Below are 24,797 nucleotides of genomic sequence, written 5' to 3' on the forward strand. Positions count from 1 at the left end.
ATTCCGAGTCGGACTCGCTATTGCGATTCTACCGGCCGCTTCTGATCGAACAACGACGGTTTGATTCGGCTCGTCTTCAGCGAGTGGACGGCCAAACCGGCTTGGACGCGATACCACCGACAACGTTCTTCCAGTACTCTTAGAAAAAAGATCCACGAAAAAGCCAAAACAACCGAAACCAGACGAAGATATTTATTTTCCTTTCCAAATTATAATCTTTTAAATCGATTTGAACTTAAATGAAAAAGAAAATGTAGTGATTCGGAAAATAAGGTCTCACGTGTTGACGATTTTTAATTTATTTTATTATATTAAATTAATTTTAATTTATTCTTAGCTTTTTATAAATAGTTTTATTTAAACAATATTTTGTTTTTGGTCGTTATTTTAATTTAACGGTTTAATTAATTATGGAGAAAAGGGTAGTGTTCGGAGTTTAGTTCGGTAGGTTTTAATTTCAATTAGGCGTGGTGATATTCGATAGCGGAATGAAGAAGATATCGCTCTCGGCGAGCCTACGACCCGGCCGCGACTCGGGAAAGATAGTGAAATACACGCCCTGCTCCAAACAAGAATCGCAACTCGACGATGACTTGGACGAAATCGCGGTGGTCAGCAACGCGGCCCCCGAAGCGGTCAAGTACGGCAGCGGGTCGTTGACCGCCAACGGGCCGCGAGTGGTGCCCGGGATCATCACGACCACCGGGGGTGAAAGGTCGCGACTCGGGATGGTCAGCGACCGTCGCAGCGTCAGTAGCGCCCGCATCCACACGTCGTCGCCTCTCTACGCGGCCAAATCCAACGAAAACCTTAAAGTAGATACGGTAAATGTAACCCTCTTATCTTCCCCGACCGCTTTGGATAACCTCCCATTAAGTTTAATTACCGCACCATTATTGCCGTCGACGCTGATAAAGATTTAAGACCGCCGCTAACACCCCCCCCTTCCCAGTACTGTTTGTTTTTACGCCCTTAAAGCCCGCGTGGAGGATCGTGACGTCATTTACTCTTTCGCGGGTTGCCCTGGTAACCTTGTGCAAATAAATGTAGGATTGATGCGTGGGTAGTGTCTTTAAGGGAAGTATTTACGGACTTCCATTTGACATCAGAGCCATCTTTCCATCGAAGCTTTACTTCCTGGTCGTCTGCTACTTCCTGGTGTCTTGTCATCTGCTACCGCCCAAAATGCACACGCGCTATAGCGAACGAAAACCCACCACGAAGTAGTTTTACATTACGGAAAATGGTTCTGATTTCAACACTTTTTTTGCACACAGCGTAAAAAAATCCTTTTCTTAACTTTTAATACTCGAGAAATTTATTTACCATTGAATCAAAAACCTTTTATTCACTCTTTTTAAACTAACAATAATTTTATTTTCTACTTAACGAAACGAATTCTTATATACTCTAAGTAAACTAAAAATGAATTTATTTCCATTGAAATTCGACTAATTATTTGCATTAAAATTATAAATAAGTTCCAACTAAACAAATTATTATATTATACCCTAATTAAATTTAAAAAAAATTTGCTATCCACCGAAACTAGACTAATTATTTGTATAAAAACTCTAATTTAAAAATATTTTTTTTTTATATTTTCGTTTGATGTTTTAGCCAGAGTGCTGCTTGGTTCTTATTTTTCGGGGGGGGGGGGCTATTAGTCGGAATAAAATTCCGGGCCCAGTGTCGATTGTGTCGGCCCTAAATTACCATTACGACTACGGAATTCTTAAGCAATCCCTGGACCCGCTTCTCAGGGACACGCAATTTCTTGGTTCGGTAAGCCTTGCCCGCTATTATTTTCGTCGAACGCGCGGCGAATACACGCGGGAAACATTTTCCAAATGAAGAGCTAAAAAAGGTATTGAGTCGGGATCGGTCCGAGGGTTAGCTAATCTGAAGGTTAGGGACGGAGAAAGGGGAAAAGGAGTTAGAAGGATGGTCAGGCAAAGGGGGGGGCGAGTAGGGGGGTGGAGAATAAGGGGGACCCGCCCTGTTTCAGCCCTCTCCTTTTCATACTGAAGCTTATAAGGTTTATTTTTCTAACTAGTCCTTAACTTTGTGGCCGGGGCTTCTTGGCTATACTGATCTCCGTCCTCTCTTTCTATTTTTCTCTCGCACGTGTCCCAGATAAAGTCAGCGTCTCGTCAGTCGTTGCTGGAGTCGGTGAGCAGTCGGATCCATGGCGGCGGCGACCACAAGCGGCGGTCCCGCGAGTCGATGGCCTTCATCAATCGCGCCCACGTCGGCTCGGACATGGAGATCTCGCGCAAGACCCGCGAACTTCGACGCAAAGAGATCAAGAAGGAGTTCGAGAAATGGGAGACTTCCACGTCGGCCAGCGACAAGACCGGTTGCAAATGGACCTTCGTCTTCGACCCTTCCGGCCGCTTGTGCTACTACTGGTCGATGGTGGTCAGCGTGGCCTTTCTGTACAATTTCTGGGTCACCGTGTACCGCTTTTCGTTCCAAGAAATCAGCCCCGAGACCATCCTGGGCTGGTTCGCCTTCGACTACTTGGCGGACTTGGTGTACGTGTTGGACGTGGGCTTCCATTTCCGGACGGGCTACTTGGAAGAGGGCGTCCTCCAGACGGACTCCATCAAATTGAGGCAGCACTACATGAACTCCACCATGTTCTATATCGATTGCCTGTGTCTTCTGCCGCTGGACGTCCTGTACTTGTCCATCGGCTTCAACTCCATCCTGCGCTGTTTCCGCCTGGTCAAGATCTACCGCTTCTGGGCCTTCCTGGACCGGACGGAGCGCCACACGAACTACCCGAACGTCTTTCGCACGGTGACCTTGATTCACTATTTGCTGGTGATCTTCCACTGGAACGCCTGCCTCTACCACATCATCTCGAAGAACGGCGGCTTCGGCTCCAAGGATTGGTTCAACCCCAGGGACGAGAAGTGCTCGGATGTGGTGTGTGAATACTTGCACGCGTTCTATTGGAGTACCTTAGCCTTGACGACCATCGGCGACTTGCCTCGCCCCCGCATCAAGGGCGAGTACTTGTTCCTGACTGTGGAGCTTATTTTCGGATTATTCCTCTTCGCCAGCGTCCTGGGATACGTCGCTAACATCGTTACCAATGTCAGCGCCGCTCGGAAAGAGTTTCAAGGTAACCCGCTTTTTATTGACTTTTGATACTAATTGCACCTCTCCCCGGGTCATACTTGGCCTAGATAGTTTTATTTCGTGTTAATGCGCTTTGTGGGGTTTTTCTAACTACTTTCAATTAACAAGTGTCATCCACCTCTTTATATTGGGGCTATTTCATTGTTTACCCGATTTTTAACAGGATCTTCGTTTTTCACTAATTGAAATTTGCGCCAAATGGAAAGGGCATAAAAAATAATTTTTTACTTTACTCTTTTCTAATTTTATTTAAATGATTTAATTTTGGTTTTTAAAAGAATGGAAATCGTTTTCCGCGCCCACTCAACGACACTCTTTTCGCTTTCATTCGAGATATTAAAATGGCACTCCTAACTTTTCACTTGCATTGGATAAATGAATATGGCGCTCCAATCTTTTCGCTTTCATTGGATAAATGAAGATGGCGCTCCAATCTTTTCGCTTTCATTGGTGAAATCAACATGGCGCTCTTCTCTTGTCGCTTTCATTCGAGAAATCAACATGGCGCTCTTCTCTCGCTACTTTCATTGGAGACACAAAAAGGTGGTCCTCATATCTCTTTTCGCTTTCAATGGAGACACAGAAAAGGTGCTCCTCTCTTTACGCTTTCATTATAGACAAAAAAAGAGCTCCTCTCTTTACGCTTTCATTCGAGACACAGAAAAGGTGCTCCTCTCTTTACGCTTTCATTGTAGACAAAAAAAGAGCTCCTCTCTTTACGCTTTCATTGGAGACACAGAAAAGGTGCTCCTCTTTTTACGCTTTCATTGTAGACACAAAAAAGTGCTCCTCTCTTTACGCTTTCATTGGAGACACAAAAAAGTGCTCCTTTCTTTTCACTTTCATTGAAGACACAAAAAAAGGTGCTCTTCTCTTTACACTTTCATTGGAGACACAAAAAAGGTGCTCTTCTCTTTACGCTTTCATTGGAGACACAAAAAAGTGCTCCTCTCTTTACGCTTTCATTGGAGACACAAAAAAGGTGCTCTTCTCTTTACACTTTCATTGGAGACACAAAAAAGGTGCTCTTCTCTTTACGCTTTCATTGTAGACACAAAAAAGTGCTCCTCTCTTTACGCTTTCATTGGAGACACAAAAAAGGTGCTCTTCTCTTTACACTTTCATTGGAGACACAAAAAAGGTGCTCTTCTCTTTACACTTTCATTGGAGACACAAAAAAGGTGCTCTTCTCTTTACGCTTTCATTGTAGACACAAAAAAGTGCTCCTCTCTTTACGCTTTCATTGGAGACACAAAAAAGTGCTCCTTTCTTTTCACTTTCATTGAAGACACAAAAAAAGGTGCTCTTCTCTTTACACTTTCATTGGAGACACAAAAAAGGTGCTCTTCTCTTTACGCTTTCATTGGAGACACAAAAAAGTGCTCCTCTCTTTACGCTTTCATTGGAGACACAAAAAAGGTGCTCTTCTCTTTACACTTTCATTGGAGACACAAAAAAGGTGCTCTTCTCTTTACGCTTTCATTGTAGACACAAAAAAGTGCTCCTCTCTTTACGCTTTCATTGGAGACACAAAAAAGGTGCTCTTCTCTTTACACTTTCATTGGAGACACAAAAAAGGTGCTCTTCTCTTTACGCTTTCATTGTAGACACAAAAAAGTGCTCCTCTCTTTACGCTTTCATTGGAGACACAAAAAAGGTGCTCTTCTCTTTACACTTTCATTGGAGACACAAAAAAGGTGCTCCTCTCTTTACGCTTTCATTGGAGACACAAAAAAGGTGCTCTTCTCTTTACGCTTTCATTGGAGACACAAAAAAGGTGCTCTTCTCTTTACGCTTTCATTGGAGACACAAAAAAGTGCTCCTCTCTTTACGCTTTCATTGGAGACACAAAAAAGGTGCTCTTCTCTTTACACTTTCATTGGAGACACAAAAAAGGTGCTCTTCTCTTTACGCTTTCATTGTAGACACAAAAAAGTGCTCCTCTCTTTACGCTTTCATTGGAGACACAAAAAAGGTGCTCTTCTCTTTACACTTTCATTGGAGACACAAAAAAGGTGCTCTTCTCTTTACGCTTTCATTGTAGACACAAAAAAGTGCTCCTCTCTTTACGCTTTCATTGGAGACACAAAAAAGGTGCTCTTCTCTTTACACTTTCATTGGAGACACAAAAAAGGTGCTCTTCTCTTTACGCTTTCATTGGAGACACAAAAAAGGTGCTCCTCTCTTTACGCTTTCATTGGAGACACAAAAAAGGTGCTCTTCTCTTTACACATTCATTGGAGACACAAAAAAGGTGCTCTTCTCTTTACGCTTTCATTGTAGACACAAAAAAGTGCTCCTCTCTTTACGCTTTCATTGGAGACACAAAAAAGGTGCTCTTCTCTTTACACTTTCATTGGAGACACAAAAAAGGTGCTCTTCTCTTTACACTTTCATTGGAGACACAAAAAAGGTGCTCTTCTCTTTACACTTTCATTGGAGACACAAAAAAGGTGCTCTTCTCTTTACGCTTTCATTGGAGACACAAAAAAGGTGCTCTTCTCTTTACGCTTTCATTGGAGACACAAAAAAGGTGCTCCTCTCTTGTCGCTTTCATTGGAGACACAAAAAAGGTGCTCTTCTCTTTACACATTCATTGGAGACACAAAAAAAGGTGCTCTTCTCTTTACACTTTCATTGGAGACACAAAAAAGGTGCTCTTCTCTTTACGCTTTCATTGTAGACACAAAAAAGTGCTCCTCTCTTTACGCTTTCATTGGAGACACAAAAAAGGTGCTCTTCTCTTTACACTTTCATTGGAGACACAAAAAAGGTGCTCTTCTCTTTACGCTTTCATTGGAGACACAAAAAAGGTGCTCCTCTCTTTACGCTTTCATTGGAGACACAAAAAAGTGCTCCTCTCTTTACGCTTTCATTGGAGACACAAAAAAGTGCTCCTCTCTTTACGCTTTCATTGTAGACACAAAAAAGTGCTCCTCTCTTTACGCTTTCATTGGAGACACAAAAAAGGTGCTCTTCTCTTTACACTTTCATTGGAGACACAAAAAAGGTGCTCTTCTCTTTACGCTTTCATTGGAGACACAAAAAAGTGCTCCTCTCTTTACGCTTTCATTGGAGACACAAAAAAGTGCTCCTCTCTTTACGCTTTCATTGTAGACACAAAAAAGTGCTCCTCTCTTTACGCTTTCATTGGAGACACAAAAAAGGTGCTCTTCTCTTTACGCTTTCATTGGAGACACAAAAAAGTGCTCCTCTCTTTACGCTTTCATTGGAGACACAAAAAAGGTGCTCTTCTCTTTACACTTTCATTGGAGACACAAAAAAGGTGCTCTTCTCTTTACGCTTTCATTGTAGACACAAAAAAGTGCTCCTCTCTTTACGCTTTCATTGGAGACACAAAAAAGGTGCTCTTCTCTTTACACTTTCATTGGAGACACAAAAAAGGTGCTCTTCTCTTTACACTTTCATTGGAGACACAAAAAAGGTGCTCTTCTCTTTACACTTTCATTGGAGACACAAAAAAGGTGCTCTTCTCTTTACGCTTTCATTGGAGACACAAAAAAGGTGCTCTTCTCTTTACGCTTTCATTGGAGACACAAAAAAGGTGCTCCTCTCTTGTCGCTTTCATTGGAGACACAAAAAAGGTGCTCTTCTCTTTACACATTCATTGGAGACACAAAAAAAGGTGCTCTTCTCTTTACACTTTCATTGGAGACACAAAAAAGGTGCTCTTCTCTTTACGCTTTCATTGTAGACACAAAAAAGTGCTCCTCTCTTTACGCTTTCATTGGAGACACAAAAAAGGTGCTCTTCTCTTTACACTTTCATTGGAGACACAAAAAAGGTGCTCTTCTCTTTACGCTTTCATTGGAGACACAAAAAAGGTGCTCCTCTCTTTACGCTTTCATTGGAGACACAAAAAAGTGCTCCTCTCTTTACGCTTTCATTGGAGACACAAAAAAGTGCTCCTCTCTTTACGCTTTCATTGGAGACACAAAAAAGGTGCTCTTCTCTTTACGCTTTCATTGGAGACACAAAAAAGGTGCTCTTCTCTTTACGCTTTCATTGGAGACACAAAAAAGGTGCTCCTCTCTTGTCGCTTTCATTGGAGACACAAAAAAGGTGCTCTTCTCTTTACACATTCATTGGAGACACAAAAAAGGTGCTCTTCTCTTTACACTTTCATTGGAGACACAAAAAAGGTGCTCTTCTCTTTACGCTTTCATTGGAGACACAAAAAAGGTGCTCCTCTCTTGTCGCTTTCATTGGAGACACAAAAAAGGTGCTCTTCTCTTTACACATTCATTGGAGACACAAAAAAGGTGCTCTTCTCTTTACACTTTCATTGGAGACACAAAAAAGGTGCTCTTCTCTTTACGCTTTCATTGGAGACACAAAAAAGGTGCTCTTCTCTTTACGCTTTCATTGGAGACACAAAAAAGGTGCTCTTCTCTTTACGCTTTCATTGGAGACACAAAAAAGGTGCTCCTCTCTTGTCGCTTTCATTGGAGACACAAAAAAGGTGCTCTTCTCTTTACACTTTCATTGGAGACACAAAAAAGGTGCTCTTCTCTTTACACTTTCATTGGAGACACAAAAAAGGTGCTCTTCTCTTTACGCTTTCATTGTAGACACAAAAAAGTGCTCCTCTCTTTACGCTTTCATTGGAGACACAAAAAAGGTGCTCTTCTCTTTACGCTTTCATTGGAGACACAAAAAAGGTGCTCTTCTCTTTACGCTTTCATTGGAGACACAAAAAAGGTGCTCCTCTCTTGTCGCTTTCATTGGAGACACAAAAAAGGTGCTCTTCTCTTTACACATTCATTGGAGACACAAAAAAAGGTGCTCTTCTCTTTACACTTTCATTGGAGACACAAAAAAGGTGCTCTTCTCTTTACGCTTTCATTGTAGACACAAAAAAGTGCTCCTCTCTTTACGCTTTCATTGGAGACACAAAAAAGGTGCTCTTCTCTTTACACTTTCATTGGAGACACAAAAAAGGTGCTCTTCTCTTTACGCTTTCATTGGAGACACAAAAAAGGTGCTCCTCTCTTTACGCTTTCATTGGAGACACAAAAAAGTGCTCCTCTCTTTACGCTTTCATTGGAGACACAAAAAAGTGCTCCTCTCTTTACGCTTTCATTGTAGACACAAAAAAGTGCTCCTCTCTTTACGCTTTCATTGGAGACACAAAAAAGGTGCTCTTCTCTTTACACTTTCATTGGAGACACAAAAAAGGTGCTCTTCTCTTTACGCTTTCATTGGAGACACAAAAAAGTGCTCCTCTCTTTACGCTTTCATTGGAGACACAAAAAAGTGCTCCTCTCTTTACGCTTTCATTGTAGACACAAAAAAGTGCTCCTCTCTTTACGCTTTCATTGGAGACACAAAAAAGGTGCTCTTCTCTTTACGCTTTCATTGGAGACACAAAAAAGTGCTCCTCTCTTTACGCTTTCATTGGAGACACAAAAAAGGTGCTCTTCTCTTTACACTTTCATTGGAGACACAAAAAAGGTGCTCTTCTCTTTACGCTTTCATTGTAGACACAAAAAAGTGCTCCTCTCTTTACGCTTTCATTGGAGACACAAAAAAGGTGCTCTTCTCTTTACACTTTCATTGGAGACACAAAAAAGGTGCTCTTCTCTTTACACTTTCATTGGAGACACAAAAAAGGTGCTCTTCTCTTTACACTTTCATTGGAGACACAAAAAAGGTGCTCTTCTCTTTACGCTTTCATTGGAGACACAAAAAAGGTGCTCTTCTCTTTACGCTTTCATTGGAGACACAAAAAAGGTGCTCCTCTCTTGTCGCTTTCATTGGAGACACAAAAAAGGTGCTCTTCTCTTTACACATTCATTGGAGACACAAAAAAAGGTGCTCTTCTCTTTACACTTTCATTGGAGACACAAAAAAGGTGCTCTTCTCTTTACGCTTTCATTGTAGACACAAAAAAGTGCTCCTCTCTTTACGCTTTCATTGGAGACACAAAAAAGGTGCTCTTCTCTTTACACTTTCATTGGAGACACAAAAAAGGTGCTCTTCTCTTTACGCTTTCATTGGAGACACAAAAAAGGTGCTCCTCTCTTTACGCTTTCATTGGAGACACAAAAAAGTGCTCCTCTCTTTACGCTTTCATTGGAGACACAAAAAAGTGCTCCTCTCTTTACGCTTTCATTGTAGACACAAAAAAGTGCTCCTCTCTTTACGCTTTCATTGGAGACACAAAAAAGGTGCTCTTCTCTTTACACTTTCATTGGAGACACAAAAAAGGTGCTCTTCTCTTTACACTTTCATTGGAGACACAAAAAAGGTGCTCTTCTCTTTACGCTTTCATTGGAGACACAAAAAAGTGCTCCTCTCTTTACGCTTTCATTGGAGACACAAAAAAGGTGCTCTTCTCTTTACACTTTCATTGGAGACACAAAAAAGGTGCTCTTCTCTTTACGCTTTCATTGTAGACACAAAAAAGTGCTCCTCTCTTTACGCTTTCATTGGAGACACAAAAAAGGTGCTCTTCTCTTTACACTTTCATTGGAGACACAAAAAAGGTGCTCTTCTCTTTACGCTTTCATTGGAGACACAAAAAAGTGCTCCTCTCTTTACGCTTTCATTGGAGACACAAAAAAGGTGCTCTTCTCTTTACACTTTCATTGGAGACACAAAAAAGGTGCTCTTCTCTTTACGCTTTCATTGGAGACACAAAAAAGGTGCTCTTCTCTTTACGCTTTCATTGGAGACACAAAAAAGTGCTCCTCTCTTTACGCTTTCATTGTAGACACAAAAAAGTGCTCCTCTCTTTACGCTTTCATTGGAGACACAAAAAAGGTGCTCTTCTCTTTACACTTTCATTGGAGACACAAAAAAGGTGCTCTTCTCTTTACACTTTCATTGGAGACACAAAAAAGGTGCTCTTCTCTTTACGCTTTCATTGGAGACACAAAAAAGTGCTCCTCTCTTTACGCTTTCATTGGAGACACAAAAAAGGTGCTCTTCTCTTTACACTTTCATTGGAGACACAAAAAAGGTGCTCTTCTCTTTACGCTTTCATTGTAGACACAAAAAAGTGCTCCTCTCTTTACGCTTTCATTGGAGACACAAAAAAGGTGCTCTTCTCTTTACACTTTCATTGGAGACACAAAAAAGGTGCTCTTCTCTTTACACTTTCATTGGAGACACAAAAAAGGTGCTCTTCTCTTTACGCTTTCATTGGAGACACAAAAAAGGTGCTCCTCTCTTGTCGCTTTCATTGTAGAAATGAATATGGCACTCATCTTTTTTCGCTTCATAAGAACCCCAGATGGTTCTTATGACCGGGGTCATGGACATGACGAAAAAATATATTTTACTGCGACGTCCCTGATTGTATATTTTATCGATGTTTTATTTGCGGTATTTTAAAATCGTTTTTAAGTGTACCTAAAATTATCAGTGGTCATTTTGATCATTAATGTTCCGTTGATGACTTTCTTTTATAAATCATTACTTTTCGTAACGATGCTCTTTTCCGTTATCAGTGTTTTTTAGAGAATTGATTTTGGGGATTAGCAGCTGCAGATTAGGGTCGTGACCTAACCATCTGACTTTTTTAGCACCTTTACAGATACTTTTAATGTACAGTTTACTCTACCTTATTAATTTCGCTACTTTTAATATTACGAAAAGGGTAGTTCTTTAAAACTGCTTACACGACAAAATCACTGGTTTGGATAAAAGGATTGGTTGCGTTAGTTTAAATTATTTAAGTTAAGTTATTTCTTTAGATTAGCTGGGGTTAGGTTAGCTAAGAATATTTATGTTAGGTAAAATTATTACTAGCTTAGGTTTAGTTATTTTAGACTATTTATTGTAAGCTAAGGTTATTTGGGATTAGGTTCATCTAGTACCACAAGCTGGGACCGAACACGGTTCTTCTTACTGCGAAGCCAAAGTGCTAACCACTCTGCCACCCCAATATTTACCATTAATTTGGGAATATTGATATTTGGCACATTTCTCCATTAGAATATAAATATCTGGTTTCAAAATAGCAATATGGATTAATTTGTCTTTTGCCCAAACAATTTTACCACAAAAATATTTTAATTTATTTGTATTTCCCGCGGTGAAAAAAATTATGAAGGACGTTAGTTAACTAATATCTTTAATTTTCTCTTTTAGAGTTTATGAACGAATTAAACCAATTAAATAATTTAATGATCCTTTTACTCGTATACCCTGTTAACACTTTTCACTCGAAACATAAATCTTCTAAAGTTTCCGCTCCTTTTTCAAAATAGACTTTTATGATTGGCTGCAAAAATCGATGACGTTATCAAAAAAAAGGTGGGTATGATAGATCATCACAGTGGCCCTTTTAAAACTTTGACATCGATAAAAAATATGATAAATCAGTAAATATTTTTACGTTGGGTAATTTTCACATCGTTAAGCGCTCAGAAACACGATCGTTTCTACTAGCGAAGACAAGTTTTTCATATAATTAAAATTTTTACGTAAAAAGTTTCAAATATTTATTTTAAATTGTGGAACTTTTGGTAATAGAGGAAAGTTAAACTTCTAATAGCATCTTATGTTAATACTTTAGGTTTAGGTTCTAGGTCATATACCAAAAATGTAAAGTCTGTTGAAATAATTACTAATAGTAGAAGTTAATAATATATCTATTACGAAGGAAGTATCTATCGAGGCCAGATTCCGTAGGCGCTAATTTCCCGCCAAATTGAGGATGTAAATACAAATTTCTCAAGTCTATTATTTCGCTTAAAGATGTAAAATATTTAGTATTTAACTATGTTCTGCTATTGATAAATCATATTTTACCGGTGAAATAGTCTTTGAAAATCAAAATATGACGATTTAAGTTCGGTCGGCGGCGGACTTGCCAATTTTTCAAATATTCTTGGTGCCGTTGATAAGGGAAAAAATGTCCCCCTCCCCTTTTGAAAATTAAAAAAAATTCCAAAAAGTGATTAAAGGGGAACGATCAAGCTTTAACCAGTTAGATGGCCCTATAGCCCATTAAAAACTAAAATTTATGGCGAAAACCGCATCAAAAAATATTGAGTGGTTAATTTTTAATAAAATAAAGAAATTTCGAGAAATCCGCCACGACACCTGGTGAAAAGTCGGTGAGACGGAAAAAAAACGCAAAACCACGCGCTGCTGAAGACGCGAAAAATATGTTTTGCACGCGCCGCGCGTTCCAGTTATAAGAGACCTAAGCCTAAATTGCGCGATTTTAAAAGTTAGGATATTTCGCAAATCGCCAACTTTGATGTCTCGCGCATCTCTCGCGCTACAGCGGCCATCTCATTCGTTGACGTTTCTGTGTTAACCTATGAGCAAAAGATGTGTATGACGTCAGCGCCCCTAGCGGATTATTATTTTTAGTATAGTTTTTACATTGAAGCCAATATAACAACCGAGCGTGGCGCTGACCTCCTACACATTATAGTACAGTTTATAGAGGGAAAAACCTTGCTCGCGGAATTTCGACGAATGTGTTGGCCGCTGTAGCGCGAACAACGTGTGATCAAAGTTGGCCGTGTACGGGGTTAGGGCACTGGCGGCAGCCCTTAAGATGGCGGCGAAAATTCAAACCAAAACACTTGGCGTTATTTTTCGTTTCAACGTTTTGGGCCAAAAGCTATTTTTTCAAGACAAAAAAAGGTACGTGTTAGTATATTGCACGTCTTGTTAATCTTTTGATACGGAAATAAGGCCATATTTGGAAAATCTTGGCCGTTCCCCTTTAAAGAAGAAAAATAAAGTAACATAGGAAAACTCGAAAATTTATCGGCGGCGGCTCGGCGACAGAGTAAATATCGGCGACGGCGGAGTTGGATCGGCGGCGCTAGGTTCTAATTACGGGTACTCTTTCATACTGATCCTCAAAAACGGGTGTATTATATTTCAGTGGTTTTCAAACTGTGTTGAAAAATTTTAAAAAATATAAACACTTCAAAAACCCTAAAAACAAATTTTTAATCTAGTCTATTATACTTCATATTTGTGATGTTTTGATTAATAAATTTATTGTTCTGCAACTTTAATTAAAAAATTATTATAAACATTATTTTTATAAATAATTTATTTCTTTGTAACTTAAAAAATAATATATTTGAAATCAGCGGCGTTTTGGCTTTCAAAAATTGGTTTTCCAAACGGAGTAAAATGACGTCATAGGGTATTCTTCTTACCCTACTCCGAATTCCCAGATCTGGCGTATAGAAAAATCGTTATGATTAATAATAATAATCAGCTAAGCTAATACCCAATGCACCACCTTAGGCCTAAGTCATCAAGGGACTTTTGAAGCCATTAATTTAGGTGGCCGGGTTACAATGCGTAGGAGGGTGGTGGCAAGCCCTTCATGCCACGCGAGCCAACAGCTCCCTACACTTTTACCTTTAACCTCAACAAGTTTTTATGGAAGGGGAAACAGAAGAGCTCGGGAGGAAACGCCTTAAACCAGTGGGGAGAGAACTTGGAAACTCAACGCGGAAGGACTGGTTCCGAGTTTTCACTTAGTGCCACAAACTGGGATCGAACCCGGTTCCTCTTGCTGCGAGGCGAAAGTGCTAGCCACTCCACCAAAAACCGTGTGAACCTTCTATAAATTCAGAAAAAATGAACACGCGGAAAATAGGGAAATACAATTATAAATTTATGTTTGAACTGAATGTATCATCAAAAATTAATATAAATTAGAAGTCCGTCTTTATAAGCGTATTTCGGGACGTTCGGATTTTGGTGAATCAATAGGCCAACTCTCCCGTTTGTATCAATTTGCGTACTCGCTATATACTCGAATCGCGCGAAACTATATATTTTCTAATGAGACCTTGCGGGATATTTCCAAGAATCAATAGCAATTATTAGAGAACCAGAGAAATATTATCCGCACCGCTGTGTTAAGTTATATATAACTTGACCCTCCAATGTAATTTCCGTCCCGAACGTAGCCAATCTATTTCTGGTAATCTATATTTCACCCTTTTGATTATCAAATGTTGAAACCCCATCGTATCCTGCCAACTTTATATGTTAGCGCGTTATATTCCTACAGAAATTGAATATTTTAAAATTGATAGATACCAATGACTAAAGTGGTCATTTGCGCGGTTCGTTATAAAGACTTCACCGCCTCAATTCTAAAACCATGTATATTGATTTATGCCAATTTGATTTTGTCGACGTTTTTAGATAGAACATTTCAACCTTCATTTAGATAAAAACTATAAGAAAAAGTTAATAGCGAGTCATTTACTGCGGTCAAGAAGTGACACGAATTTTAAAAGATTCTGGATTTGATGATTTTTATTCCCTAGCTCTGTGGACCAAGAACTCATTTAGGTTACTGATAACGTATGAGTCCATCTTCCAGGTCATGGACTGAGCTATTTTTTCAACTGTATCACGCTATCTAGTGTCGATCGTAAAAACTTTTTATTTTATCCTTCCTTAAAACGTGTGGAATAAGTTACGGAAAATTGAAATTTAACTTTTAATTTAGCTTGTGTAACTCTAATTAAATTTAAATTTAACGTTTTTTTTTAATTCATCTCAAAATGGTCAAGAAAAATATTTGAAAACAACCCCTAAAAACCTTTCTATAAAAATACCTTGTAAAGGTGAAATTGTTTCATAGAAATGTTATAGAAAATTAATGATTTCTGTGTAAATTTGGGTATATTTCTTACAGAGTTTCTATCCTTAAAATGCAGGCGTTTTTCTGTATAGTTTATAAAACGTTTTCTGTGTGGTTTCTGTAGAAAGTGTAATATTTTTCTACAAAGTTTCTATAGAGGTAATCTGAGGGGTTCTGTAGAAATTCTAATGGAAAAAAATGGATAAATCAGTTATAATTATAATAAAATTTAAATTTAAATATGAAATTTATATTTTTATGACTATTTAGGCTAAGCCTATCATAAACTTGAAGCCTGTAGAATTCTAAACAATTTCATAGAATTTCTACAGAAATGTTTTTTTAAAGGAAAGTCCCAGACAAATAGCGCAAATAATTTTTCAATTTAAATGACAATATTCAGTCAAGGCTAGTTAGTACTTCTTGCTTTTGTAAACCAATAAACTTGTTCGTTCTCAGTAACCTAAATAATGTCTTGGCTATACAATTTATACGGAGCCAATATTGCGTATACACCAACTAGTTTATGCTACAAGTTCCGAGCGTTTTAAGCAGTATAAAACTGTTAACTGAAAAACAGGTCAACTTGTACGTTCTCAGTAACCAAAATAGATTCTTCGTCGTAATGATCAAAGTCTAAGAGGTTACAAAGTTCACTAACGACGTTTATCCAGCCCCAAACAAAAATAATATCTTTTTTTATTTACATTTGCTGTACATTTCCAGTCGATTAGATTAAATGGAAATTCGAAATAAATGCAAAATATATATTTGGGAAAAACTATTTCAATTACTGAAATAAAACAAATCTATCGTCTGCCGTTTATTTGTGTTTAAAAGTCGAATTATCAATCTTGAAAATGGCATCTTAAATAAATTAAAATTACAGATAGTTTTGATTGCGGTATAGACTAGAGGGATTGGAGACTTAATTTAATCTTCTAGTGGATAATAGAGACACTCCTGATTTATGAAATTATAAAGAATCAGAGCGTATTTAAGGGCTCTGAAAGGGGGTTCCATAGTTAACCCCCCGAAATGAAATATTGGATTTGCCCTTGAAAGGCACGATCATTTTATCTTTTTTTTTACTTTAAAAATATAACCGGAATTTGATATAAATTGTGTTTTTTCTTGACAAATTGATTAATAATTTAATTTAATTTAAATTAATCTTCGTTTAATGTAATTATTAATTAAAAATTATATTTAATTGAGGTTTCTCTGAATTAATTTAATTTAATTTAAATTAATCTTCATTTAATGTAATTATTAATTAAAAATTATATTTAATTGAGGTTTCTCTGAATTGACATTGCTAGAGAACCTACGCTTTTAAATTAATATTATAAACATTACTTGATTTAGATCAATCAATTTAAAAAAACTACTTGATTTAAATCAATCAATTAAAAAATTACTTGATTTAAATCAATCATTTTAAAAATTACTTGATTTAAATCAATCAATTTAAAAAATTACTTGATTTAAATCAATCAATTAAAAAATTACTTGATTTAAATCAATCATTTTAAAAAATTACTTGATATAAATCAATCAATTTAAAAAATTACTTGATTTAAATCAATCAATTTAAAAAATACTTGATTTAAATCAATCATTTTAAAAAATACTTGATTTAAATCAATCATTTTAAAAAATAATTGATTTAAATCAAACATTTTAAAAAATTACTTGATTTAAATCAATCATTTTAAAAATTACTTGATTTAAATCAATCAATTTAAAAAATTACTTGATTTAAATCAATCAATTAAAAAATTACTTGATTTAAATCAATCATTTTAAAAAATTACTTGATATAAATCAATCAATTTAAAAAATTACTTGATTTAAATCAATCAATTTAAAAAATTACTTGATATAAATCAATCAATTTAAAAATTACTTGATTTAAATCAATCAATTTAAAAAATACTTGATTTAAATCAATCATTTTAAAAAATACTTGATTTAAATCAATCATTTTAAAAAATACTTGATTTAAATCAAACATTTTAAAAAATTACTTGATTTAAATCAATCATTTTAAAAATTACTTGATTTAAATCAATCAATTTAAAAAATTACTTGATTTAAATCAATCAATTAAAAAATTACTTGATTTAAATCAATCATTTTAAAAAATTACTTGATATAAATCAATCAATTTAAAAAATTACTTGATTTAAATCAATCAATTTAAAAAATTACTTGATTTAAATCAATCAATATAAAAAATACTTGATTTAAATCAATCATTTTAAAAAATACTTGATTTAAATCAAACAAGCCTTTTCTTTTTCAATAATAAAGATTTATTTTGTAAATCAAATTTAGTACTGCCCAAAGACAGGAACGTCTTGACTTCTTAACTACGGAACGATATATTATTATCTTTGCAAGTGACAGTTAAAACTCCTTGGAAGGTGTATTACCTGCGTGTAAATAATGAAAACGTTTGATCTTTCTGGAGCACATCAGAGCATATAGATTTCCAAAAGTCTATTAGATACAAATTTTCTATTCTATAACATTTGAATATAACGAATTGAAAAAAAGTAGATTTTAAAGAATGTACATTATTATTGCATACGCTACAGGCTATTGCAATTTTTTGTTTGTAATATAAATTGGGCTTTGAAATATTTCGCTGAAGGTTTCGTGTGTAGATGGCGTCAGTTGTAGCTTCACCTTGGAAGTTGGCTTAACTCTTCACATTGCAGTTGTGAGAGTAGAACACTTCTACAGGCGCAGTAGGCCAATTTTAGGTCTTTTTCGTTTTATTTATTGAATTTATTTAAGAATGTATTTATTTATAAAAAAAATAATTAAGTGTAAGTAAATAAATACACTCTTGATTTAACTTAATAAAATATATCGAATTTAAAGATTACTTGTTTGACTTAATATTGCATTCACTGCCTGCGTCATGGGAAAAAACAGATATTACTAAATTCCAAATTTGTTTGCAAGATGAATAGGGGCAATATTTTATTTGCATCGTAGCTCCAACGGAATAGCAAATGAAACAACTCCGACGTTATTTTCCCCTTTTTTTCAATTCGGTTAAAATGAGAAAAACAAACGAAACACGACAGGAAAAAATAACATCGTTAGTTTCCTCATTATCGGGGGCTTACTGATTTAATTAAATTAACAGTCTTAGGATCGTCACCACTCTAAACAAATATAAAAATAAACAAACAAGCTCTTTGGGAAAAAATATCAACAGTTTTTTAGTAGCTGATTATATTTTTTATATTTATGATATTATTATGTAATATTTTAAGAGGGAAGACTACAGTGGCCATTGTCTACTTTCGCGCTATTTCAAGCTGAACTCTTTTAATTTTGTATTTTAACTTATAAAATTAATATTTCAGTGTAAAACAGCCTCTTGTTTAGTGCCTAAAATATTTTTTACAATTTTAAATTTAAAAGTAATTAAGTTATTACGTTTTAATTCGGACCCCCGGAGCTAAACAAGTTGGGCAAAAACTACCCTTTCGTTAGGACCTTATATCTCGTTAAATATTAATATTAGAATAATCAAAATTATTTTAAGCACTAGAGGAAGGTTCAGCCTAATAAGAAAAATATAATTCAATTATGTAATTGTTAAAACAGAAACGTTCAGCTTGAGCGAAAAAGAGGCTTTTACTGTATTATTCCCCCTTAAGTAACATAAAAATCACAAGTTTGCTAACCCGTATTATCCTGACGCTAAATTTGTTAATAATAGGTGATTCTGAAATATAATTAAGACAAATACATGTATAAGAGCGCGGGCTAAATACCCATAATTCATCTCTAATATTGTTTGAGTTTTCAGTTTAGATTTTTAACGAAGGAGTAAATAAAATACCAAAACAAAATTACAAGGATACAAAATAATAAGTTAATAATATGTCAGTCAACCTGAACCCCCGACGCACGAGATTACAACGCGGATCAATATAACGGTAATATTTTAACAAAAAGACTATACTACGTTTTGTTAAACTTTGACCACTTATACTGGACAAACTATAGGAGCTAGGGGAAATTGGCAATGGACAATTTTAGTCCTTTGACCAGTCTTAACAACAAATTTAAATTTGAAATAAATTCGTAGAAAGCCATTTCCCTCAGAAGAAGTGCGATGGCCAAATTGGGATAAATTGAGCAAAATTTAGAGGTAGCTCAATGAGCTCGAAAATTCCCTGTATCTTAGCAAGGTAATGGAAACCAGATAATTTAACGACATTAAACAACACAGAGGGACTAATATTTAGATAGAGTAACTAACTCGAAAATATGGATAAATATTAAAAATCACCGTTTGTTCTAATGCTAAGATATAAGGAATTTTCATTGAGCTAAATTTGGCTCAATTTATCCCAAAATTCTTATGAATTAGGTTTTCATACATTGGATCAAATTTAGAGTATTAATTAACAAAATAAGGACCACCCTAATAAATATAAGTATTATTTAAGCCTGATTGAGTTACAAAAATGATTGATCACGTTATTAATTATACATTCAATTTTGGATATAGATCTTTGAAAAATGAAAATTATAAATATAATTTGAAAGTTAGTCCGGGAATTGGACTATGAAATTGTTAATAATATTAATAATAATCAGCTAGATTAATACCCGATGCACCAAGTCGAATACTGTTAAAACTACAAAAGAAAAATTGTGAAAGAATAATTTATTTAAACCTAATTGATTTAAGAAAATAATTGACAAATAAAAATTAAAAAAACATTTTGGAAATTGGATATAAAACTATCCTGTAGCAAATTAATCAGAGAATTCGACCATAGATGGCGTTGAGTTCGATTTCCATTTAAAAGCTTAAAGAGTAAGTTGCATATAGATTTTCGGAATAGAATCTTAACTACTTTATATTTTTATCGTTCATTTTATCATGGGTTTTCCGAAAATGTAACTCACTTGCCGAAATACCGTCGTTATGCTTATTTAATTTGAAAAATAAATTTTCGTGTAGCGCCCCGCTGCGGCTTTTATTTTGAACGATAATTTTACCGCGCTAAGTTTGTGACGTCATTGACTACAGTTTTTTCAGAATTTGGTAGATTACATAGTTCCTACTATCCTACCAAGATCATTCTTGTAATTTTATCCTTGCTAGATAATATGGCGATAACAATTTAGCTCGCGCTCTAAAGGGTAAGCGTGAGCTCATGTTTTTAAAACCCTGTAAAAAATTCTGTTGTAGAATCCCATAATTCTATAGGAGATTTTTCAGATTTGTCCACGGATTCAGTAGAATCTACATTTTGTATCCAAGCCTAAACCTAGGAAGATTCATATTCCTAGCCTAAACTCTAGGTTGGGGATAGCGGCCAATAAGAAATAACGTGTATAGTCAACGACATCAATCACCATGCACGCTAAAATTCTAATTGTTTTGGCGTTCTACTAATTATTTCTAATTAACTACGAAACGGAAAGCAACGAAACTTTATATTTGGGTATATTAAACGTAAGCGCTTCGTTTAATCACAAAATTAAGGCGGTAACGAATAATTTGCAACTTACTCTTTAAGCCTGATTAAGTTACAAAAATGATTGATACATACAATTTTGGATATAGAACTTCGCGAAATGAAAATTATAAATATAAATTGAAAATTAGTCCGGGAATTTGGACTATGAAATTATTAATAATATTAATAATAATCAGCTAGGCTAATACCCCAGGCACTAAGTCGAATACTGTTAAAACTTCAAAAGAAAAGTTGTGAATAAAATAATTTATTTAAACCTAATTGATTTACGAAACTAATTGAACATGCAATAACAAATAAAAATGAAAAACCATTTTGGAAATTGGATATAAAACTTTCCGGTATAAAATTAATCCGGGAATTCGACCATAGATGGCGTTGAATTCGATATCCATTTAAAAGCTTAATACTTTTAAATTACAAGTGTATAAATTAAATTTTTCGATTTGTCGGTGACTTAGCAACGTCAATGTGATTAAAGCTTTAGTTGTAGATCCCCCTTTGAAAATGAGACTGTCTCCCAAAAGTCATAGATCCGTGATAGTTAACAAAACGTTCGTTTTGAAACGCGCGTTTTGGGGCGAGGTCGCCTCGACTCTGTATAAATATTTCTTTTATCCCAGGGGACGGACGAGAATGAGCGGGTAGAGCCGCTTCCGTATAATTCCGCTGACTTTCCACTTTCCCCCGCCAGAGGGGGCGGAGCGGGTTCCCCCTTACAATTTCCCGCGCCCGGGCAGCGGCTCTCGGAGGCCCGGGGGTCATCGGAGCGGACGAGGGGGAAGACAGCGAACGAGGCCTTCGGACTTCAACGCCCTCTAGGAACGAGAGTGGGAAACGATGGAAAGACGGAGCGGGGGAGAAACGCCAACAAATGACTGTAGGTGGCGTTGAGTTCGATCTCCGTTAAGGCTTATTATTATCGATCAGCGAATCAAAACGTGTTTGCAAATATACAGGTTGTCTTCTTCAAACAGCACCCTGCCCGGGTAAAGGTAGCTTTCGCGTGACGTCGTCGTATCTATAACGGAAAGCTAGTGTCTTCCCCCGTTCGTCTCATCAACCCCCGCTTTGGAGCGACGGCCGCCATCTTAACCAAATTTTTACGGAAATCGTCTTATATGGCCTGTTCAATATCTTTCAATCTGCACCTTTTCTTTAGTCTGCTCGATATCGGGCCTTTGTCGGAGTGCGCCTGATCTTAATCCGCTTGAATTACCCCACTTCGTTCGAATCAAAAGCTTTGTTGTCACTGCTATTTCTTTCGCGATACCGCAGGAGGCATTATCACTATTTTAATTAAATTCAGAAAACGCCTTCCCCTCGCCGTATTATAAGGTTTATTGGGTTTAGGCACGTCATGATTGTGCTTTTCAAAAGTCTAGTTCCGTAAACATACTATTAACCTAGACGGATGTTTCGTTGTCAAGAAGGTCTCGCGAACACTTACCCGTAGATAACGCTAGTAGTATATTATTGGTGCCGAACCAGGGTGCGCTTTGAGCGGGTCGTTCGTACAAGATGTGTTTCACCTTGTGATGGATTTCCCCGCTTTCCAGTAGAATTGGATGGTTCGAGCTACGTTGAATTCCAGGAGCGCCTTGGTTTTCATTCGGACTGGGCTCGGATAAATTCAACCAAAAACATTTTGTACAAGTTTTATTCATTGTGTTGCTCTTGCTTTTTTTTCATTAAATATTATCATTGTATATATTATTGTAAATTGTATTTAGCATTGTTTATACCATTGTATATTTTCTGTTGTTTTATCGTTTCTTAGTGTTATATTGTAGTGTATTGTATTATTTTAATAATCAGCTAGGCTAATACGAGAGGCACCACCTTAGGCCTAAGTCATCAAGCGACATTTAAAGTCATTAATTCAGGTGGCCGGGTTACAATGCGTAGGAGGGTGGTTTCCAACAGCTCCCTACACTAACTATTACCTTTAACCTCCACAAGTTTTTTATGGAAGGGGAAACCGAAGAGCTCAGGGGAAAACCCCTTAAACCAGTGCAGAGAGAACCTGCAAACTCAACGCAGAAGGAGTGGTTCCGAGTTTTCACCCAGTGCCACAAGCTGGGATCGAACCCGGCTCCTCTTACTGCGAGGCGAAAATGCTAACCACTCCGCCACCCCAAGTTTGCGGTAGTGTTCTAAGACTACTCACTGTTAGAAAAGGGGCCATTGTAATTATGTACGGTAATAAAGTCATTCATTCATTTAGAAGCCTAACCCTGATAGGTGACTTCACCCTGTACACTGAAGTTGGACGTGTTGAACACTTCTACAGGCGCAGTAGGCCAATTTTAGGTTTTATTTTTTTAAGGAATTTTAAAGCGCTGCGTAATAATAATGTATTGTATAATATTGATAAAGATATTGTCAATAAGTAGCAGGGAAAACTTTGTATTATGGGATGTAATTCATTTGAAGGTGTTTTACTTGCGTGTAAATAACGGAAATAGATATTTAAGCCAAAGACCTTCCAAAAATGTATTAGATAAAAATTTACTATTCAATAAAATTTCAATAATACGAACTTAAAATAAGTAGATTATAAAGGTTATTCGTTATAATAATAATAATAATAATAATAATCATCATCATCATCATCATCATCAGATAATCTAATACCTAAGGAACCACACAGGCCTAAGTCAACTAGTGACTTGTGAAGCTAATTTCCGGTGTTACAATGCGTAGCAGGGTGGTGGCAAGCCCTTCATGCCACGCGAGCCAACAGCTTCCTACACTAACTATCACCGTTAACCTCGACAAGTTTGTATGGAAAGAGGAAACCGAAGAGCTCGGAGGAAAACCCCTCGAACCAGCAGAAAGATAACTTACAAACTCATTGCGGGAGTGGTTCCGAGTTATTATTGCATAGGCTATTGGCGCCAGAGAAAAAAAAACAGAGATTTCTAAATTCTTAATTTATTTGTAACATGAATAGGGCGTGTAAAACATTCACACACGCTCCCGTGTGTAGATGGCGCTAGTAGTAGCCGTTTCCTGGTAGTCAACTTCATAGCATACGACTATGTTGGCTGGTTGAAGCACTTCTACAGGCGCAGTAGGCCAATTTTAGGTCTTTTTCCTTATATTTTTTAAAGGCATTTTAATACCTTTGTTATATAAAATTGATGAAGATATCGTCAATTACAATTAAATTCACTTACATCTTAAGATTTGACATTGATTTTAAAGGGAGGGTTTTGATTTTTTAAACACCGTTAGGAAAATTAAATATTTTAAACCCGCACACCTAAAATTTATTTAATCTTGATTACCATATGCTACCAAATTTACTGCTGACTTTTGCAATTAAGCCTTATGGTTTTTGCCTTGCCAAGAACTCATTTCATTTCATTGAAACTCAATGAACCTTCTTATCACGAACGAAAATTAATATTCATGAGATCAGGTTGAGTCAACTGTAAGAAACAGCAACTTCACAAGTCCATCTGATGTTTTCAATTGGACTTCTTCTAAGCCTTTCAAATTAAACTTTCAAATAAGAGAAAATGTCGTCATTTATAGTTCTATACATTTACGAAAATGTGCATCAATTTTTTTCCAAAAATATGTACAAAATTGGGCACATCCCAATTCGACACAGTTACAATTCAATTATAGTTGATCCAATAACAATTCAATTGCATTTGATCCAATTACAATTAAATTATATTTAATCCAATTGCAATTCAATTATATTTGATGCAATTTTAATTCAATTATATTTGATCCAATAACAATTCAATTATATTTAATCCAATGGCAATTCAATTATATTTGATCCAAATACAATCCAATTATGTTTGTTCCAATTACAATTCAATTATATTTAACTAAATTGCAATTTAAGGGGTTTTCCCTCGAGCTCTTCGGTTTCCCCTTCCATAAAAACTTGTTGAGGTTAACGGTAATAGTTAGTGTAGGGAGCTGTTGGCTCGCGTGGCATGAAGGGCTTGCCACCACCCTCCTACGCATTGTAACCCGGCCACCTGAATTAAAGGCTTCAAAAGTCGCTTGATGACTTAGGCCTAAGGTGGTGCTTTGGGTATTAGCCTAGCTGATTATTATTAAAATTCCATTACGTTTGGCGCAATTACAGTTCAATTATATTTGAGCCAATTACCATGTTAAAATTGAACTTTATTCCGATTTGATCCATATAATTTGATCTAATTACAATGTATTAAATTCAACTTTAATCCAATTTGATAAAATTACAATGTATGAAATTCAACTTATTCCGACTTGATCCATATAATTTGATCCAATTACAATGTATGAAATTCAACCATATTGAATTCAAAGTAGATGTATTTTGATTTCAATTGTAAGCAAAGTTGGTCATTGGATCAAGCCATTTTCGTTCGGTTACATACAACACCAGGTGAAAATATTCGTAATCAATAAGTTTGAGATAAATAAATTACGAATTATTCCGGAACCGTAGTTCGAATCCTTGTTGTAGCTAGTAGGGCTCGGTGTTTTTCGGTTTT

General features: G+C 36.3%; 1 protein-coding gene across 2 annotated transcripts in view; it reads left to right on the forward strand.

Moving 5' to 3' along the window:
- Positions 1-421: 421 nt before the first annotated feature.
- LOC149953473 (cyclic nucleotide-gated channel alpha-3-like) overlaps positions 422-24,797 on the forward strand; it is a 210,126-nt gene continuing 185,750 nt past the window's right edge. The window contains exons 1-2 of one of the 2 annotated variants that reach the window (XM_090168840.1): positions 422-815; positions 2,137-3,133. In XM_090168840.1, coding sequence (XP_090024966.1) covers positions 489-815; positions 2,137-3,133 — 1,324 coding nt within the window. In that variant the 5' untranslated portion in view covers positions 422-488. Of the gene's footprint in view, positions 816-1,730; positions 1,868-2,136; positions 3,134-24,797 lie in introns of those variants that run through there. The other variant, XM_090168839.1, reaches the window with a different exon arrangement.

Source organism: Leiobunum rupestre, chromosome 3 (assembly GCF_980474605.1).
Source record: "Leiobunum rupestre chromosome 3, qqLeiRupe1.1.hap1, whole genome shotgun sequence".
Taxonomy (NCBI): domain Eukaryota; kingdom Metazoa; phylum Arthropoda; class Arachnida; order Opiliones; family Sclerosomatidae; genus Leiobunum; species Leiobunum rupestre.